This window comes from Herpailurus yagouaroundi, unplaced genomic scaffold (genome assembly GCF_014898765.1).
Source record: "Herpailurus yagouaroundi ecotype Mexico unplaced genomic scaffold, PumYag 29, whole genome shotgun sequence".
Lineage (NCBI taxonomy): Eukaryota > Metazoa > Chordata > Mammalia > Carnivora > Felidae > Herpailurus > Herpailurus yagouaroundi.
In genome coordinates this window covers 100,220,438-100,241,809 of record NW_024412377.1, presented here as the reverse complement: position 1 = coordinate 100,241,809, position 21,372 = coordinate 100,220,438, and the positions used below count along the sequence as shown (strand labels likewise).

Here is a 21,372-nt window from a genome sequence, read left to right as displayed (position 1 = left end):
AAAAAAAAATTTATTTAATTATGCCAAATAGCAACACAGTTTCTAAGAGATCTTCAAAGGGAGTCTTGGGTATCATTTAGGTGGCTCAACGATGAGCACATTTTGGTAAGAAACTTTTTTCATACTCCATCTCATTTCAAGTAAAATGTGTAAGTTCTTTTCAAAAATTGTCTTCCATCTAATTTCCTCGGAAATCCCTAAACTTCTCAGACTAAGAATAAGCCTTTCTTCTGAAAGTATTCAACAGAACTTCAGATATGAATTAGTGGGCCTTCACAAAAGCATAGGAATAAATCAGCAAACATTAAATTATGGAACTGCCTACATGCAGATTCCCACTACAGAAAATGAACATCTGTATAATCATTACCATTTGGATTCTTCCTGCTTAACTATGTATCTTCCTATGACTCCTCATGTTTTGGATAATTTCCAAAATGTGGGAAAAGTCTGTGTGGCCCCTGATCACCAACATTTCAGATCTACTAAGGTTTTTCCCTTATGGAAATAAAGGAATGTCATGACTACCACAAACAAACTCAATCTGAGCCAAAAAGCGTAACTTTTTCAATATGATTCTTAAATCTGCTAGTGCCAGGGGAGCCTTCCTACTAGTTTTTTTGAGGTGTGGGGTGGTACGGTGGGGCAGTATACTCATTTCACAGTAAGAAACTGTTTAGTTAAAATCATATTTATTGCAATTGTAGAAGATCCTAGGAATAATCCTATGACTCTTTTAGATAATATCATCAACAGACAGCTTATCACATTTCTTTGAGAAGCTAATTATGCAGAAAATGTTCACAGAGGCCCTTTGATAAAAGACCATCCATATTAGAAAAATGTTTAATCCAAATAAAAATAACACCTTATCTTTACCTTCATACAGCTTTTAGTCTTCAAATAATTTTCATGAACACCATCTCACTTGACCTCAAGACAATATGAGAGATGGCCAAGAGATTAAAAAATTACAAAAAAACTTTGTCTTTAAAAATCATTTTATTTAGTAGTGTCTCAAATCTTACGAAGAAATGCAGAATATGAATGGACTCCACACAATATTGCACACTATTGCATAATACTCCACACTATTGCAAAATAAAATTACTGGTCTGGTATACATATGCCCCTTGGTATACTTTAAACCGAAGGAGATTCTTCAAATATAAGAATGAACTCAGAATATCTTTCTTCCACAGGGGCTACTGTCTAATGTCACACCGAATTATGCAACTAACTTCCAATATAATGAGAGCATTTAAATCACAGAATCATCTTTCTTAAACTTTTCTTCTAGTAAGCAAGTTATTCTGAAATGAATACCAAGGAGAACAAAACAATAGCAGAGAATATAGAACGTAATGGATTTCTATTCTAAGATCAATCATGAAGAATGAAAGAAAAACAACTTCAAAAATTCCAAATTTCCCCCACAAAATTTGTTTTACAATACTGTAAATTGTTTCAACTGGAAAATTTATGTGCTCAATGCTTTGCTGATTCCTACAAAGTTATGTATTTGAGTCTTTAGGGGAGCTTATGGTCTAAAATACACACAAGAGATATGAAGAACATATAAAAACTATGGGAATACTGTGATTCAAGAAGCCCAATGATTTAAGTCAACAAAATATATTCTATGTAAATACATACTTATAAGGATGGCAGATGTGCTTGTTGGCTAAAAAACTGGTGCTCAGTTCAGATAGACCTGGACCTGAATGCTGTGGCTCCTTCACTGATTAGCAATTTGACCTTGGACAAGTTACTTAATTTGTTTCAATTTCTTAATCTGTAAAAGTAGGATAAGAATCTTACAAGACTATGAGAGTAAAATGAGATAACGTGTATAATGTTTATCACCATATCTGACATACATTAATCCTCAAAACTGTTAGCTATCACCACCACATTGCTGAAGAAGTCCTGTAAGAATTTTTGGTGTATGTGAGCGTGTGTGTGTGTGTGTGTGTGTGTGTGTGTGTGTGTGCACGTGTGTGAAATGGATTGATACACAGTTATTATAAAGAGTAAAAGGGCTACCTGGGAAGGAAGGAACAGAAACCTTTAATATCTTCCAGATATTAAAAATTACTAAAGCCTGTCAGGAAAGCCCTAACAGAGGCCCAATAGCAAGAAAAGGCAATGAAGGGCCATCTGATGACATCAGAAGAGAAAAAGGCCCACTCTTCCAAGTGTTCTGTGTCCTCACAAGAGCAGGTGGTGAAATGAGGAATTAACTGTAAATTGAACTGAATGAGCTGGAATGATGGGAATTTATCAATTCTGAAGTACTCCTGGTTTATCATGACTAGGCTACTTTGCTTGCTTGATCATTTTGTTTTGTTTTTGTGCGGGTGGGGAGGGTGATGTGAGGGGGAAGGGATATATACAGCATACTGTCATCTTTCCTCCACTAAGTAACTTGTCAAGGTCACACAGTTATTATATAGTTAGTATAAGCAGTAGTGCCAAGATTCAATCCCATATCTGTCAGACCCCAGAATCCACTGCTCAAACAGTAACCAAACAATACAATGCTCTTTTTGAGAGCCCATGGGCAGAAAGATGAATTCGTATTTGTCTTGCATATATATGGCAGTAGAACTCAAATGATAAACGGATCTAATCTGCAGGAGGTGAGCTTATGGGAATGACTTCCAAATACTCAGTCTACCAATGGAACTGAGTGAAAGCAGAATCAACATAAAATTGAATCCTAAGCATCCAAGAACTAAAAGGTAGTAGAGTCTCATGCAAGTTACTTAAATTTAATCTAAACCTCCATCTTCTCTACTGTAACACAACACTTCCCTCACCTATCAGACGAGCAGGGAGAATATAAAGCACATGAGTACATAATGCAATCATTAATACTCGGGTGATCCTCAATAAGTAGTAGCTCCTATCATCATCAACATGCTTTAACAATTTGATATTAATTTTGAGTATCAATATAACAATGCATGCTAAAATAGTAAAATTACTAAATTTAGGTTCCAATATGTAATATTCTTTAGTAATACTGAAGAATGAATTAGGAAATATATCCTCACTACCTCCTTGTTTCTGGTCTACAGAAAAAAACAACAAGAAACCAAAAAAAATTTGCTGTTATGTTTGGAGATACCATTTGAATTTTTTCCCTCCTATTAGTTTACTAACTCAAACAATTTATTTTTGGAATTCATATTCAATTTAAATTTTCATTGATATGTTGCTTAGTTGGCATATATCACATATTTTATATTAAAAAATTATATATATATATGCTTGCTTGCTTATTTATTTATTTATTTATTTATTTATTTATTTATTTATAGAGAAAGAGCACGAGCATGGGAGGGGCAAAGGGAGAGGGAGAGAAAGGATCTTAAGCAGGCACCACACCCAGTGTGGAGCCAGACAGGGTCTTGATCTCACGACCCTGACTGAGGTCAGGACCTGAGCTGAAATCAAGGGTAGGACGATGCTTAATCGACTGAGCCATCAGGCTCCCCTACACTTAAATAATTATTAATAAAAATTATAATTAACAATGATTTCTCCTTGTCTATGAATAAACTATTTTTAGAAATCAGGAAGAAAAAGTCTGTATAATGTATCTGAAATCTTGCTGCTGAATCTTTTTTCTAAAAACTTAAAGTTCACCAAAAATCTGTTATCTCAGCTTAAGTCACACTGCACTAATAAAACTCAGATTAAACCTATCCATTGTTCAATGATGCAAAGAAATCAATGATACGGAAGAAATATATGCTTTATGCATCCTTCTTCACTTGTGGAGAAAATACAAAATGGGAACCTGCAAAGAATTCAGGTTCAGCTTTACTAAGAAAAACAAGCAAAATAAGATATGCTTAAAACAGAAAACAAAAATCCCTATAATCAACTAATCAGTTAATCAACTGATTAAGCTTTTAAAAGTCATCTCAGTTAAAAATATAGAAATTAGTTCTACTAAATGATATCTTTAATCATTAGTAAAAGGGTTGGCCCTGATTAAATACATAAACCACGCTACTCTCTTTATGTGCATACACATTTAGCAACTCTCACTGAATGTAGAATACTTCAGTCAAAAACAACAGGTATAATTTAGTAAATTTAGTCGTCACTCTATAAAGCCCTTTATTTTTTACTGTCATAAATGAGAAAATATATCAGCCACTCTGGTAAGTAATCTTACATATATTATCTCATGTATTACTTATACACACCAAGAAGAGGTAAATTATCATGCCAAAAGTCACATATGTCATACACAGCACAGGATGTAGTGTTTGAATCAAGGTCAGCCTGGATTCAAAGCCTTCAGATTCTGGGATTTTAGCTCACCTCTTTTTTATATAATAGAAAACTATTAGCCATTTTTTCAATTTTTAGACTCTTTTCTGAATAATATAATAACCAACATTCACACGATTTTAAGATTTTATTTTATTTTTTTACATTTATTTATTTTTGAGAGACAGAGACAGAGAGAGACAGAGTAGGAGGCAGGGAGGGGCAGAGAGAGAGAAAGAGACATAGAATCCGAAGCAGGTTCCAGGCTCTGAGCTGTCAGCACAGAGCCTGACACGGAGCTCGAATTCACAAATGGTGAGATCATGACCTCAGCAGAAGTCGGATGCCCAACTGACTGAGCCACCCAGGTGCCCCTAAGATTTTATTTTGAAATGATCTCTACACGTAACTTGGGGCTTGCACTCACAACTTCGAGATCAAGAGTAGCAGATTCTTTGGACTGACCCAGCCAGGCACCCCAACACACAAAATTTTAAACCAGTTTTCAACTAAAGCTAAAACAGAGAGGAAAGAAATGGGCATTACAGCCAATTTTCTTTATGCCAGGAAAAATTTATAATCAATAATCAAGAAATAAAAGCTAATGCATGATTCATACCAAAAAGAATGCCTGTCGTACCTCAAATCAGACAGGTTCTTCTTGTTTATGTGTGTGTGCATGTTGTATGTGTGCATGTTTTGCATCTGTTAAGTGACCAAAACAGGTGTTTCAACTACAACTCTGTGAAACCCAAATAAACAAGTACAGACAAGTATGCAAAGCACAAAGTTCTCTTAAGTCACACTCAGGAATAGCATCGTGAATTTATACCTTTCCCTATTCCTTGTTTTATCATAATATACTGAATTCACTAATGCTGCAGATTTATTAATATCTACTTAGTCTACTTACCAATTATTATTCACAGCTCTAAATTACAATGTGGCTTATACATTTACATAAGAAAGGCTTTCTAAAGGTTTATTATTAGATGGCTTCTTATTTACAAAAATTAAGTGATTTACAAATATTTACACTATGAATTTACCCAAACAGCTATAGAGGACTGCAAAAATTAACATGTAAGTTTCTAAATATTAGGGTTTTATACCCAATATTATTTCCAAAGTCCTTTTATCCAGATCATAAAAGAGGCATTAACTATGAAGCAAATCCTAAGTATAAAAATCAAGAATATGTTTTATTTTAAAAAAGGCATTTTTTAAAAATTAACAATTAAACACATTTGTTGGGGTGCCTCTCAACTTGCTAGATGGGGTGCTACCCGACTCATGTATTGTTTAACAAAGTCAATTAGATCTTCAAAAAATAAATAAAAATATTTGTTGTAGCAAATTGCTTCAGAACAACTCAAGTGTTAGAAATAAAATTAGCTCAAAAATTTATAGGGACGCCTGTAAGCGTCTGACTTCGGCTCAGGTCATGATCTCATGGTTTGTGAGTTCGAGTCCGACATCGGGCTCTGTGCTGGCAGCTCGGAACCTGGAGCCTGCTTCAGATTCTGTGTCTTCGTCTCTCTCTGACCTTCTCCTGCTCACACACACTCTCTCTCTCTCTCTCAAAAGTAAAAATTAAAAAATTAAAAAAAATTTACACCTGTACTGCTTTAATCTTTACCACTCAAATATTGTTCAACTTTTCAATAACACGTTACATTTTAAAACTTTTTAAAAGAGTTACTACCAGTCTCTTGCTTAATCCTTCATGGATGGATAAACATTGGAAACCCTACCTTGTGCTGTTCGATGGCATCTATCCATTGTTGTCTGTGATCTGGATCCTGAGCACGAAGATACCAAACGCTATCATTTACACTAATATCAAATCGACATTCATCAAAATCATGAGGCTGTGGAGAAAACAGTAGAAAATGAAAAGCTAGTTATATTCTTAGAAGTGTTACACCCTATAGCAAAAACGAACATATACATTCTGGCTGTTGCAAGACGCCTGTTATTCTTTTGTTTCTACTCAAATAACTTTTTTTGAAGATGTCTCACATAAAGAGCACAACAAGAGCATAGTTACCAAAAACTAAGTTTCATTCACTATTCTTATAAATGAGTTGATACGTAAATATATTTAAAAAAAGAACGGAGTTGGGCGCCTGGGTGGCGCAGTCGGTTAAGCGTCCGACTTCAGCCAGGTCACGATCTCGCGGTCCGTGAGTTCGAGCCCCGCGTCGGGCTCTGGGCTGATGGCTCAGAGCCTGGACCCTGTTTCTGATTCTGTGTCTCCCTCTCTCTCTGCCCCTCCCCCGTTCATGCTCTGTCTCTCTCTGTCCCAAAAAGATAAATAAACGTTGAAAAAAAATTAAAAAAAAAAAAAAAGAACGGAGCTAATATTTTCATCAACTGCTTCCAATTAGCTTAACTAGTGGGAATGCCACCAAAAGCACACACACAAAATAGGCCAAGTTTTAGGGATGATATTTACTACTTTTTCCCCTGCCTCTATCATTCAAAAGTAAATGCTCATCATGAATAGTTGTATTTCATTCAATGTGATAAAATATTTTCACATTCTGTGACAAAATAATGTTAACATTTGCCCTCAAGTATTTCAAATTAACTTCTAGCTTTTTAAATATCTTTGATAGTAACAGACAGGAGAGTTTTGAATGAAAAGAAAAATAAAATAAATATTACATCAGGCCTCTATTAGATAGAGGAGATTGTCTCTATCAAAATGTAAACATCTCATAAAAATATCAATTATTTGGTTCAGTCTTTCACATTCTTTAAAATGAATATTTTATATCCTTGACTTTTGTCCAGTAAATGAATTCAAATACGACAGGACCCCATCACATATACCACCTCTTATTTTACCAGAGTATTGAGAGTCAATCAATTTCTTCTCCTGTGAACAATTTTATCTATAGAGGGGAAAAAGTTCTCCCTGCCCAATGTAATAATTAACTTATTTGATAAACAGAATCTACATATTGTATTTCTAAGGTTTTTTATTCTTTCCTCCCTTTAACAGTATCAATCTTTTATCACCGTATGTGTTTGTTTAGGAAAAACATTTGAACTCTACAATGTCCTTTAGATTATGAAACAGTTTCTCTTTTAAGATTAATACAACAGGGGCGCCTGGGTGGCGCAGTCGGTTAAGTGTCCGACTTCAGCCAGGTCACGATCTCACGGTCCGTGAGTTCGAGCCCCGCGTCAGGCTCTGGGCTGATGGCTCAGAGCCTGGAGCCTGTTTCCCATTCTGTGTCTCCCTCTCTCTCTGCCCCTCCCCCGTTCATGCTCTGTCTCTCTCTGTCCCCAAAAAAATAAATAAACGTTGAAAAAAAAAATTAAAGATTAATACAACAAATCATGGTTCTGACTAGCTAAAGGATATAAATTAAGTATTTTCTGAATCACTATATGCTAGACATCATAGTTCAGACTGTGGTGGGAGGTAGAATATACTAGAAAGAAGAAAAAGAAAAAAAGAAGACAATGCATACCCTGCTTCAGTAATTAAGAATACAGAAACACATAAAAAAAAAAACTTAACAATCATAAATACAATGATTACTAGAAATTTAATGAAATGCCAAACATTCAAGTCTTAAGAATGGAATTCAGTTCCTAAAAAAAGTTTCTTGGAGGAAGGGAAGAATACACGCTATCTGAAGAACCAAGTAAATAATTTAACTGATTAGGTCTACTGTTCTAAATAGGCCAGAAGTTTTTAAACTTTCACTTCACAATCATTCTATTTCCAGCTACCATTCCTCAAAATGTTTTACAGTTTGTATTGGGCTTAACATCCTTAAAGCTTTAGAAAATAAGATCCTATTAGTTCAAAATTCACTAGTTTCTCCATCAAATGGTTTTCCTCCCTCTTTGACATCTTCAAAACTTGCTTACAATCTTCCAATGAGTACAATGCCACAATTAAAATATTCCTGAAAAGAGAAACTCACTGCTAGCCTTCCTCTGGATATGAGTGACTTAGTAAAATCTTAAGTCAGTGTTTAAGATTTGCCAAATTCCTAAATCTGCTAAAGCATACCAATTATGATCTCGTCTCCCTCTTTCAAAGTTTAGAAATGCAGAAAAATGTCAAGCTTTTAATAGAGTTACAGAGAAATGGAATAAAATGATAATCTAGAAGGTGGAATTAAAGAATTTGAAAACTTACTATGAGATGCAGTATCTTGATACCTATACACAGAGGTGGTAGTTGACAGAAAATGTACAGTTAGCCAGTTCTACCATCAGCAATCTGACAGGCAGGTGGTAGAAAAGAGGGACGCACCAATTGTCAGATAATATATAGTCTGTGAACACAGAATTCCCAAAATGCGAAAAAGTGAGGGAAGCTAGATCTATATAGTAAAGAAAATTACGAACTTCTTAAGAGAATGTGTTTAAGAGAATAAATTGAAGTCTAGAGGTGCCTGGGGGCTCCATCAACTAAGCGTCCATTTTCAGCTCAGGTCATGATCTCGTGGTTTGCAAGTTCGAGCCCTGTATCAGGCTCTGTACTGACAGCGCAGAGCCTGAAGCCTGTTTCAGATTCTGTCTCCTTCTCTGCTCTTCCCCCGCAGACACACCCTCTCTCTCTCTCTCTCTCTCTCAAAAATAAATAAACATTAAAAAAAATTTTTTTTAAATGTGGCAGTACCCCCCCCAAAAGAGAATAAATTGAAGTCTAAGCAACCGAGCTTATATATTGTCTCAACACACATACAACACCTCCCAACATATAATCAATAATTGCTTCATTCAAACACAATTGCAATTAACACAAGTGAGTTTATCTCACTCTCCCCAAAACCAAGCTGTGCCCCCACTGAGAATGCACGCAATAGAAGAAAGCCAACATCAGAAAGGAAAACATCAAGGAAAATGTAGGTGGACCTCATACTTTACCATGTCAACATTCATTGTTAAGGACAGAAAATATACCAAAAAGTAAAATGGCACTTATACCTGTCTTGGTTTGTCTTAGTTCTTTGGGATTCTATAATACAAAAACCATAAAGTGGGTAGCTTAAACAGAAATTTCTCACAGTTCTGGAGGCTACAAGTCCAGATCAGTGCCAGCATGGTGGGGTGTTTGTCAGGGCCCTCTTTCTGGTTTGCAGATGGTTGCCTTCTAGCTGTGTCCTCATGTGGAGAAGAAGGAGAGCTCTCTGGTCTCTTCATCCCCTCATAAGGATGCCAATGTCATCATGTAGACTTCAGTGTCATGACCTCATCTAAACCCAATTATCTCCCAAAGGCCCTGCCCCACCTCTGATTACTATCACAATGAGAATTAAGGCTTCAACACATGAAGTTGGGGAGGACACAAACATTCAGCCCAAAGCATCCATTATCTGCCAAAATAACCTTATAGGAACAAGAGGCATAAATCCACAAAGAAAAAAAAAAAAAGAAAAGTTTTCAACAAAATTTAAAAGTAGAATGCAGTAACTGACTCAGCAGGCTTGAAAAACAACTGAAAATTAAACATCTACAAGATAAAAGAAGGCAAAAGAATCAAGCCAGTTTGTATGCAATTATGGAAAAGCAAGGGAACTGGAAGCATCAGGTAGCCATAAAGGTAAAGGCAAGGGTGGAGCTGAAAACAAAACTGACCAAGAGTCATTAAAAGGTAACCTAGATCCCTGGAATCCCAAGCATTGGTGACTACTCACCTACCACTGTACAGTGTTAGAAGCCCCACCCTTGGCCCTCAGAGAGATGGTATGAGACAGGTGTAAGAAGTAGGGACAGTCTTACACAGCAGTGGGTGTGGGGTGTAGGGAAAGGGAAAAAAAAGCAAATCAGAAAGTATTTATACTAAAGATCTTTCCCCTACTTGACTCCCAGAAACCTAGCACTCACACTCTCTCCTTCCATCCTCTTCTGTCTATAGGAAGATTCTTCCATGAGAAAATTTAGTCCAAGAAAAAAGACATATAGTAATGATATTTAAGGGTTTCACACCCAGGCACTTAATTGGTATGAAAGTTCTAAACCATGAAGATAAATAAAAATTTATCTTTCAAACCTGGGAGATATGCATCAGTAAAATGAGGGAGTAACAAAGAGAAGCAAGAAGTATTTGAGATCCATGAAAAGAAGAAGCAAAGGGACTTCCCAAGAAGACAATAAGGAAAATTCCAGAAGCAGCATTATAGAAAAGACCCAAAAGTCTAGAACAGTACCACAGGATACTTTAGAAGAGATTTCTCTGGTGCTGGCACAAGTAGAATGAAAGACTATCTGAAAGGTTAAACTCAGTGGACAGAATGTAAGAAGGCATAGAAACTCAAAGTCAACTAAAATTTTAGTGAACTTCATATTGCTTATTTATTTACTTGTGATGGACAATTGCTTTCACTTCTTGGTTATTTTGAATAAATTTGTTGTGAAAATTCATATCTTTGTAGGGACATACATTTTCACTTCTCTTGACCTAGAGTGGAATGCCTGGCTTATAAAGTAACTATATATTTAAGGAACTGCCAAAAATTAGTTGTATCATTTTACATTCTCACCAGCAGCCTATCAAAGTCCAGTTACTCCTCATCCTTGCTTGGGTTTACTTCTGGACTCTGTTCTGTTCCACTGACCTATATGTCTACTCTTGGGGCACCTGGCTGGCTCAGTCAGTAGAGCATGCAACTCTTGATCTGGGGGTTGTAAGTTTGAGCCCCGCGCTGGGTGTAGAGATTACTTAAAAATAAAATCCTTAAAAAAAAAAAAAAAAAAGAAGTCTATTCTTACTCCCAACACCAAATTATTGCTGCCCAATAATCAGTCTTGAAATCATGTAGTGTATGTCTTCAAACTCTACTCCCCTTTTAAAACCTATTTGGGATAATCTAGGTAGTTTGCATTTCACATTGTATTTCCAAGAACATTTAGTACCAGGTTGCAGGAATTCCATAGATTTTTCTATAGATTAATATGGAAAGGTGTGACCTCTTAACAATACTGAGCCTTCTAATCCATGGACATTTCTCCAGTTATTCATGTCTTCTTTAATTTCTCTCAATAATCTCACGTAGCCTGTATTATACATGTCCAATCCATAATGCAGGACTGATTCCTAAGTCTTGTTATGTTACTGTACATGGAATTGTTTTTCAAATTTCACTGCTTATGGTATATAATAGATCTCATAATTGTATATTAACCGTATATCCTATGATTTTGCAAAATTCACTTAGTACTTCCAACACCTAAAACACCTATTTTACACCTAAAAATATCTACAAAACCTTGATGCTACTGCAAAGTTTTTCTTCTGGCTTTCTGATCTTTATGCCCTTTTAGATCTTTTTTCTTGCCATACTGAAATGACTAGGATGACCAATACAATGTTAAAACTGAAGTGATAAGGGCACATATATTCTTGCCCTGACCCTAATCTTAGGAGAAAAGCGTAAAATATTTCACCATTGAGCATGATGTTAAACTATATGTTTTTGTAGATGCACTTCATTAGGCTGATGTTCCTTTCTACTTCTAGTTCCCTAAGAATTTTTTTTTCAATTTAAATGAATATTACGATTTTGTCAAAACCTTTTTGATCTACTGAAATTTGTTATGAATTTTTGTCTTTAGTTTGTTAAAATGGTGTATTACATCAGCGAAATACAAATCAGGAAACAATGAGATACCACCTCAAACCTGTCAGAATGACTAAAATTAACAACTCAAGAAACAATAGATGTTGGCGAGGATAGGGAGAAAGGAGAATACTTTTGCACTGCTGGTGGGAATGCAAACTGATGCAGCTACTCTGGAAAAAAGTATGGAGGTTCCTCAAATAATTAAAAATAGGAGCACCTGGGAGGCTCAGTTGGTTAAGTGTCCAACTGGATTTGGGCTCAGGACATGCTCTCATGGTTTGTGAGATCAAGCCCTGCACTGGGTTCCACAATGATGGCATAGAGCCTGCTTGGGATTCTCTCTCCCCTCTCTCTATCCCTTTCCTGCTCATGCTTTCTCTCTCTCTGAAAAAACAAAACAAAACAAATTTTTAAATAGAGCTACCCTATGACCCAGCATTTGCACTATCAGGTATTATCTGAAGGGGCACATGCACCCCAATGTTTATAGCAGTGCTATCAACAAAAGCCAAATTATGGAAAGAGCCCAAATGTCCATTGACTGATGAATGGATAAAGATGTGGTATAAAACCTTAGTTTGTGAGCATAATTTGTTCAGGAAACATGCTTGTAATCCAAAGCACTTGCATATCAAAGTGAATTTCCCCACAAGAAATAATGGAAACTCAGATGATTCGTTCTACAACCCAAAAATACCCATAAAAAATGATGACAATATTGTAATATAATACAAAATATAGAGAAAAATAGACAAATTAACCTGCAGTTACCTTTGAAAACCTTCATGGCTGGTGTGAGGGAGACAAGAGAGAGGAGGACAACTTTCACTATCACTAACAGAATCACTGCTATTTGCTGGCTCAATGGAATCTTTTTCTTCCTGGGGGCCACTGTATATGCTTGCATAGATGTTGACTACACTACAGTATTAATATACTCTTGTCAAATACCGTATTTAATGTAATTGGCAATAAAGCCGCAAAGGAAAGGGTATATATCTGCAGGCAGCCTGACTAAAATGAAGTAAAGCATTTCTAAGCTTACTCTTGTATGGAAAAGCAAAGGACTGTCCACAGTCCTTTTTTTTGAAGTGACAAAAACTACACTAGTGCCATTTGTGGGCGTCTTCCAACGTACTGGAAAATCACTGATTTCTGTCAAACACCGTGGCCTGAGACGGAGTATCCAAGCATGGGAGACCATCACCCACAATTCAACAGCGAGAGAGAGAGAGAGAGAGAGAGAGAGAGGGAGAGAAAGAAGAACCACTGGTTCATTTGTGATCATGTGATGTCAGTCACGTACTACTTGTATTGCAAGACATTGTTCATTTATCAAGTTAAAATTTATTAAAAATGTTTGCCTGTCTTGTGGAACACTTGCAGAACAAGTTACTCACAATCCAAGGTTTTACTATACAATGGAATAAAAAAATGAAATCTTGCCATTTGCAACAACATGGGTGGAACTAGAATTTATTATGCTAAGCAAAATAAGACAGTCAGTGAAAGATAAATATTATATGATTTCACTCATATGTAGAATTTAAGAAACAAAATAGATGAACACAGGGAAGGGAAGGAAAAGTAATATAAAAAGAGGCAAGCAAACCACAAGAGACTCTTAAATACAGGGAACAAACAGGGTTGCTGGAGGGGTATTAGGTGAGGGTGGGCTAAATGGGTGATGGGCATTAGGGAGGGCACTTGTTGGGATGAGCAGTGGGTGTTATATGTAAGCGATGAATCACTAGATTCTACTGAAACCATTATTACACTATATGTTAACCAACTTGGCTTTAAATAAAATTAAAAAACTGGTGAATTATAATGATTGATTTGCTACATTAAATTAACCTCTAATTCCTAAGATAAAGTACATTTGTTTGTTCATTATATATAATCCACTTTTTTGTTTTTGTCCTGAGGGTGCAGGCAGTGCAACATGCCTGGAGGAACTGCAATACAAGGTCGATGTGTGGAGTGGATGGAAGAACCTCCTATTCCATCTCCCTGCTCCAAAAATCCATTTACTATATTGTCCGTGGATAGAGGATGTATCAAATATTAAACTGATAAGAATAGATACTACACATAATCTTAGCCAAAAGGCTGAGAAGTTATACATAATTCTTCTACTATTGATTTGCTAATATTTTATAAAAGAATATGGTATCTATGTCTACCATAGAGCTCTAATATTCTTGTGATGTCTTCATCAGGTTTAGGTTTCACAGCTATGCTGTGTAGGAAAGTATAGGAAAGAGTTTGTATAAGATTGGAACTATTTCTTTGGATGTATTAAACAACATACCAGGGAAATCATGTGGACAGGTTTTCTTGGTAGGGAGATATTAAGTTCAGGTTTTTAGATCTGGCTTATTCAGATTTTCTGTATCTTAAAAGCATTAAAAGGGAAAAAATAATCCTATAATTACCAACACATATTCACTTTTTCTGATGTTCTTCATTAGTTCCTAAAGATCTGTTTACCTCTGGTGTATTTCTCTCCAGCTTGAAAAAGTTCCCTTAGCATCTCTTCTAGCACAGGTCGTCTGCCCACAAGTTCTCTTAGTTTTCCTTTATCTAAAAATATCTTTATTTCACTTCATTTTTGAAGAGTATCTTCACTGAATCCATTATAAGATGTCTTCTAGCCTCCATGATCTCTAAGGAGAAGTATACAGTAGTTTGAATGTCCCCATTTATGTGTCATTTTTCTATAGCTAAGTTCAGGATTTTTTATCTTTGGTTTTCAACAGTTTGACTATGATGTATCCGGTTTCAATCTGTCCTATTGTCGGTTGAGCTTCTCAAATATATAAATTTATATTCTTCACCAAATTTGGAAAGTTTTACTATAATTTCTTCAAATATTTTTTCACTTTGTTTTCTCTCTGAAGACTCCTAAAACCCATTTAATTCTGCTCATTTAAAATAAAACAAAACAAAATAAAAAATGGGTTAAGAATGACTACTTGGGGGTGCCTAAGTGGCTCAGTGAATTAAGCATTTGACTTTGGCTCAGGTCATGATCTCATGGCTTGTGAATTTAAGCCCCACATCAGGCTCTGTACTGATAGCTCGGAGCCTGGAGCCTGCTTTGGACTCGGTGTCTTCCCCTCTCTTTGTCCTTCCCCTGCCTCTCGAAAATGAATAAACATTAAAAAAAAATGACTTGTTTTGATGTATATTCAAAATCCTAATTATTTTCTGTCATCTCTACTATAAATTCCAGACAGTGAATGGTTTTTATTTCAGATATCATTCTTCATGGTTCTAAAATTCCCATCGGTTCTATGTTTTCTTTTTCTCTGCTGAAATGGTCTACCTTTTCATTCATTACAAGCCTATTTTCTTTTACCTCGTACAAACATACAACCTGCTTTAAAATCCCTATCAGATAATTCATCTTGCTCATCTTGAATTTGGCCTTGGTTCATGTCTTTTCCCTTGAGAATGTGCTGCAATTTCCTGGCTTTTTGTATCTTGAATAATTTTGAGTTGACCCTGAAAACTGTGAATGTTAGGTTGTGAACTCTGGATTTTGTTTTACTCTGAAAAATTCTGTTTTTGTTTCAGCAGGCAATTAACATGCTCAGACCCAAATTGCTAATTCTGTCATGTGTTCAATGGGCAGCAGCTAGGGTCTCAGTTTAGAGTACTTTCAGTCTGCCCTGTGCACACACAAATGAAAGGTCAGGTACAAATTTGGACCGAGTTTTACATTTGGGGTTCCCTTTCTCTGGCTCTTTTTTTCTGGATTATCTCCTCACTAACTACATTCCTTCTCTTGGTACCTACAGTTAAAAAAATGGCAAATGTTCTTGAAAGCAGCTTTAGCTCCCCCACATCTCTCCCATGGTGGCAGTGACTCAGATCACATTTTAAGACTACTTTCTATCTGTCTCCCACATACATTGTTTAGGAGTTAACGAGAGACTTGGGTAGAATTTTTACACAACTTTGAGTTGCCCTTCTCTGGTTTCTCCTCTGTGGATTCCCTACTCATTTGCCATCAGCCCTGGTTGTACCACAACCTTTTCAGGTTCTATTGGTCAGGAAGATGCCTGGCTGGTTTTTCTGTTTAGTTTTAGCCACCTAGTACCACCACAATCGAGATTTCACCCTTATTCTACTCATTGCCAGATAGCCTGTCCAATGCTCCCTGAGGTTAAAGACAAAATTATCTAAGCTGAGCATCTAATTTTTTTTTACCAATAAATGCAAAATATTAAAATATCTTTGTTCAAACAGAAAATAAATAAAGCCTACCAGATTGAAATAAAATACATCAAACATTGCTCTAAATTACAAGTAAGAGAAACTGATGCTTGCTCACTGAAGAAGTTTCTTTTGAAAGTATCAGGCAGCTCATATTGCTAAGAAATATAAATAAACGAGGTCAGAAAATGGAAAGGAGCCAGGGGAGACTAGGTAAGAGAGAGAACTCTGAGACTGCACCCCACGGTGTCAACTGTACAGACAGGCCACTTCCTCTTCTGGACCCTGGAAGCCACTAGTGGCACTGCTGCTCCTAGAAACTGGATGCTGCAGTTGCCAATATTATCATAAGAAAAACTTTCTGTCATTGCTTCTCTTTAAGATCCTGCTTCACAATCAAGGTAGGGCTGCGGGAGACAAGGGGCAGTACAGGTGGGGGAGGGTATGTATCAGCAGCCTGATTACCTAGGCCTAATTCACATGTAATATGTATAATATGTAATAACATAATATACATAATATATAACATATAAAACATATAATGTATATAATACATAATTCATTAATAATGTATAATACACATAACAATAACATATTATATGTAATAATATATAACATAATATGTATAATCATGTAACAAGGGGAGTTGATGGGCTGGAGGGATGCTAGGGTGAGAGGGGAAAATGAGACTCTGGCTTTTGCAGATTCATTGAGAAGATCCATTCAGACTCATAGCAGGGAATTCTTTAAAAGCTCATTTGATAATGAGCTTGCCACTTCTTATTAACCATATCGGCTCTCTTAAATCCACCCTTCTATACTATTTTATGCTACTGGGACTGGGATACGGCAAAATACATTTCTACCTCTATTAGTCTTCTTTGTTGGTTCAGTATGATCACCATTCTAGCCAGAGACTGGAAGCCAGGAGGAAGGCAGAAAAAGCCTGTGTTTTTTGTTACATACTGTTTCCATCAACATTTGTCTAGCAAAGGTCCTTAGTCCTGGAAATGGTAGTCAGTTCCGGGCTCCAGCCTCTTTTAGAACCCCCTGAACTAGCTGGCCACCTCAGATGTACCAGCATCAACTGTGCAAGGGCCACTTACTAGATACGTGAAGTGGAGCTCTACAGCATTCCCCTTCAAACTACTAAGATATTAATACCAACTACACTGGGTATAATCCTTCTTCTAGATGTCACAGTGCACTTCCTCTAAGCTTCTGAGGTAGCAGATGAACAGTGTTCCCATCTCCAGATGCCTGAGTCTCAGCTTCTGAAAGTACTAACCAGGCAGTCCTTTCAACTCAGAGGTTTAAGCCTCAGTCCCAAAAGGCTCCTGGGATACTGGTACCAGCACCATGGGCAACCCTTTCTCTTCAGAAGTCCAACTCCCAACTCGGCGGGGCTCTCCCTCCAACTTCTAAGTTCAGATAACCCCAACCTCGTCCCTTCGTTCCTCTGACCCAAGGAATAAAAGCTGGTTCCTGCAGTTACTACCTATGAACTACCCACAAAGTGTTTCTTTTGTTTAGTTCTAAACACTTCCTGGCTGAAAAATCTACAGCGATTTCTGGTTCCATGAGTGGACATCTGAACGATACAATAAGCAGTCCAAAAATGGCAAATGTTCATTTCCTAATGGAGTAGAAGATATCCATTCAAAAACAGTATTTCCAAAGTCTGGAAAGTGAACAACTTAATATGTGGAAAGATACAAAGAGGTTACAAAAGCACACATAAAATGTGAGCCCAAACATACTGTTCAGGCATGTGTGATTACATACATATGTGATTAAACATATGTGATTGGAGACTGTGTACAAGAGTCCCTGATAGGTACACCAGTATAATTCCGGCCCTAGGACAGTGACTGACATTGAACAAATATTTATTTACTGAATGTGGAGACCAAAATTCAGAAAACTAAGGTCCACACAAAATCATGCACATCATTGTTCATGAGACCTTTATTAGTAACAGCCCCTCAATTGCAAGCAAACCAAATGTCCTTTGATTAGTTCATGTTACACAAACTATGGTACATATACTACTTAGCAATAAAAGGAACATATTATTGACATATTCAATAGCCTGGTGCATCTTACTCATACTGAGGAAAAAAGCCAATCTCACAAGGTAATATACTGTGTGATTCCATTTATATAAAATTTTCAAAAGGATAAAAGTACAGAACTGACAAAAAGATGAGTGGTTGTAGGGGTTAGGAATGAGAGAGAAGGCTGGAAGGAGAGGAGAGAGATAGAAGAGCCTATAAAGGGGAAGAATGAGGGATCTTTGTGGTGATGAAACAGTTCTCTATTTTTACTGTAATGGTGGTTACAAGAATCTTTGCAAGTGATAAAACTGCATACAACTACATACACATGTGCATGCATGCACACAGACATACACACAAATGAGTACACGTAAACCTGGTAAAATGTGAATACGGTCTGTGGGTTGTACCAATATCAACTTCTGGGTTTTGAACTGTACTACAGCTATGTAAGATCTTACGATGCAGGGAAACTGGATGAAGGATAAATAAAACCTCTGATTCCATTTCTGCAAGTTTCTGTGTAAGTACAATTATTTTAAAGTTTTTTTAAAGTGAAAAGAAAAAGATATTCAACAAAGTGTTCAAAGTGGACCACATAAGATTATCATCACTTGTACAGGCCAATGACAGAGGCATTAAAGCAGGCCAGCTGGCTATATTCAGAATCTAACATAGATGGTATGATCTTGGGAGAGTCCCCAGTGTAAGGAATGAAAATAGTGCTATGTAAATGTAGAAACTATCAATGAACATAGGTATCAATGAATATATCATATGATTTACAGGGAGGAATAAATGCTATGGTAAGCAGACATTTCCATTTTCTGGTAAATGCATTCCTTGTAAGAATTCCACCCAGAAAAATCATGATAATCTGAAAGTTTTAGCAGAGAATCAAAATGAGGAGAATCAAGTTGGAAGATTTTTAGTGGCGAATAATGAACCAAGCTTAATTCAATGTTTTTTCCAACTTTCTTTTTAAGTCATAGAACCCTCGTCCACCTCCCCACCCTTCAAATCTTAACCATAACATTTACATATAAAAAAAAGCAGACAGGGGCGCCTGGGTGGCGCAGTCGGTTAAGCGTCCGACTTCAGCCAGGTCACGATCTCGCGGTCCGTGAGTTCGAGCCCCGCGTCGGGCTCTGGGCTGATGGCTCAGAGCCTGGAGCCTGCTTCCGATTCTGTGTCTCCCTCTCTCTCTGCCCCTCCCCCGTTCACTCTCTCTCTCTCTCTCTCAAAAAAAATAAAAAAAAGTTTTACTCTCTCTGTCCAAAAAAAAAGCAGACAGATATCTGTGCCTCTAGTGAGATATACCCTGAGAAGGACACCACATCATTTTAGTGTATTTTGCCAAGGATGCATAACCTGAATCAAATCACTAAGAAACATCAAGTCCTAAATGAAAAACATTCTAGAAAATAACTTGCCCAGAGTCTTCAAAAATATGTTACACTAGACAAAGAAAGGCTAAGGAGCTAATTGGTCTAGATTAAAAGACACTAAAAGAAACATGACAACTAAATGCAATACACGCTGTAGACTGGATTTTGTACTGAAGGGAAAAAATATGCTACAAAGGATACTGCTGAACAATGGACAAAACTGGAATACAGACTTTAAATTAGAAAAAAGATATTACTACATGAAATGTCCTGAATTTGCCAGCTATATTATGGTTATACCTGCAAAGAGAATATCTTTGCTCTTGGAAATTATACACTGAAGTATTAAGAGGAAAAGAAGTATGATATGTGAAACCTACTCTCAAATGACTCAGGGAAAGATATAAGGCATGTGTACATGTGTCTAGAGAACATGATAAAAGAAACATTAAAATATTGGTGAATCTAAGTGTCCACAAGAGTTATCACATTAGTCTTACAACTTTTTATATAAAATTATTTCAAAGTAAAAAGTTAAAAATGATACAAAAAAGTCTCTTTTCTTACAACCTTCCTCTTTCTATCCCACTGTTAACCAAGAGTCACACATTTGACAAATGTTTAGCAAATATCATCTAACATTTTACAAAACCACTAACACTAAAATCAAAAATTAAACATACTGGGTTGGCGGGGGAGGGAATTCTGAAGAAACAGTCAATGATATGAGGATCAAAAGATAAATTTGCACACATACCACTTGACACATGTACATTCACGTGTCCACAAACACACAATTTATAACTTCAGCCAGGTCCTCTTTCCCTAACCTCCAAACTCTTACTTAATTGCCTCTTTTGTGTCTTCTTCTGACTATTTAAGAGGAATCTCAACACATCAAAAACTGGTCATGTGATTTGCTTCACCAAACTCTAGGCTTCCACATTTCCATAAATGGTAACCAACAGTTGCTTAGACCTGAAATCATCCGACTCATTTCACTGAATCATATAAGGCATTCATCAGCAAATCTGTAAACCTTGTCAGCTGGACCTCCAAAATAAATCTGGAATCCATTCACTTCTAATAAGCAATACTAGCTGGATCCAAACCACTGCTATGTCTCACCTGGATTATGTGTATAATTTCTTAGGGCTGCCTAATTCTGGTTTCCTGCTTCCATCCTCCTCCTACAAACTATTCGTAACAAAGCAGCCAAAAGTGATCTTGTTACAAGGATCAAATCACTCCACTGCTCAGACTTCCATAACTTCCCTTTTCATTTCGCATACAAAGTCAAAGTCCTCACAAGGACCCACAAGGCTCTATAGAATCAGGAGCATACCTCTCTGCCTTCTTTTCCTACTACTTTCCCCATGTCTACAGACCATCCAGGCCTCCAGTCACACAGGCCTCCTTACAGTTCCTTCAACTAGCCATGGAGGAACTTGACAACTGCTGCTTCCTACCATGTCACCTCTTACCACATTCATTTTCCTCTTTGAGATTTCTACTCAAATACCTCATTTCACCCATTATAAAATTCCCTGCCACACAAACAAATTTTGTCTCTGAAATAAGGATGTCTTTCAAATGGTATCAACTTGAAATGGCAATGTGACATATAAAATAACAGTGCATCTTAAATTTGGTGGCATCAGACTCATTAAAATACAGTAATATTTTGCCAGAAGAAGCTTCCCAGACTCATCCTACAATAAAAAATGCTAAAATAATTAAAGCCACTTAATAAAAATGTTACTTTAAGAGAGCAGAACCTAAGAAAAGATTCTTAGACAAGGTCAGTTTGAATAATCT

General features: G+C 36.6%; 1 protein-coding gene and 1 non-coding gene across 4 annotated transcripts in view; both read right to left on the bottom strand.

Moving 5' to 3' along the window:
* The window catches only part of CERT1 (ceramide transporter 1), a 113,242-nt gene that overhangs the window by 68,856 nt on the left and 23,014 nt on the right, over positions 1–21,372 (bottom strand). For all 3 annotated transcript variants that reach the window (XM_040450664.1, XM_040450654.1, XM_040450645.1), the window contains one exon: positions 6,045–6,161. In XM_040450664.1, coding sequence (XP_040306598.1) covers positions 6,045–6,161 — 117 coding nt within the window. The remainder of the gene's footprint in view (positions 1–6,044; positions 6,162–21,372) is intronic.
* LOC121017079 (U2 spliceosomal RNA) lies at positions 13,819–14,009 on the bottom strand. The gene has a single exon (XR_005784617.1). It is a non-coding gene; the product is annotated as a U2 spliceosomal RNA (small nuclear RNA).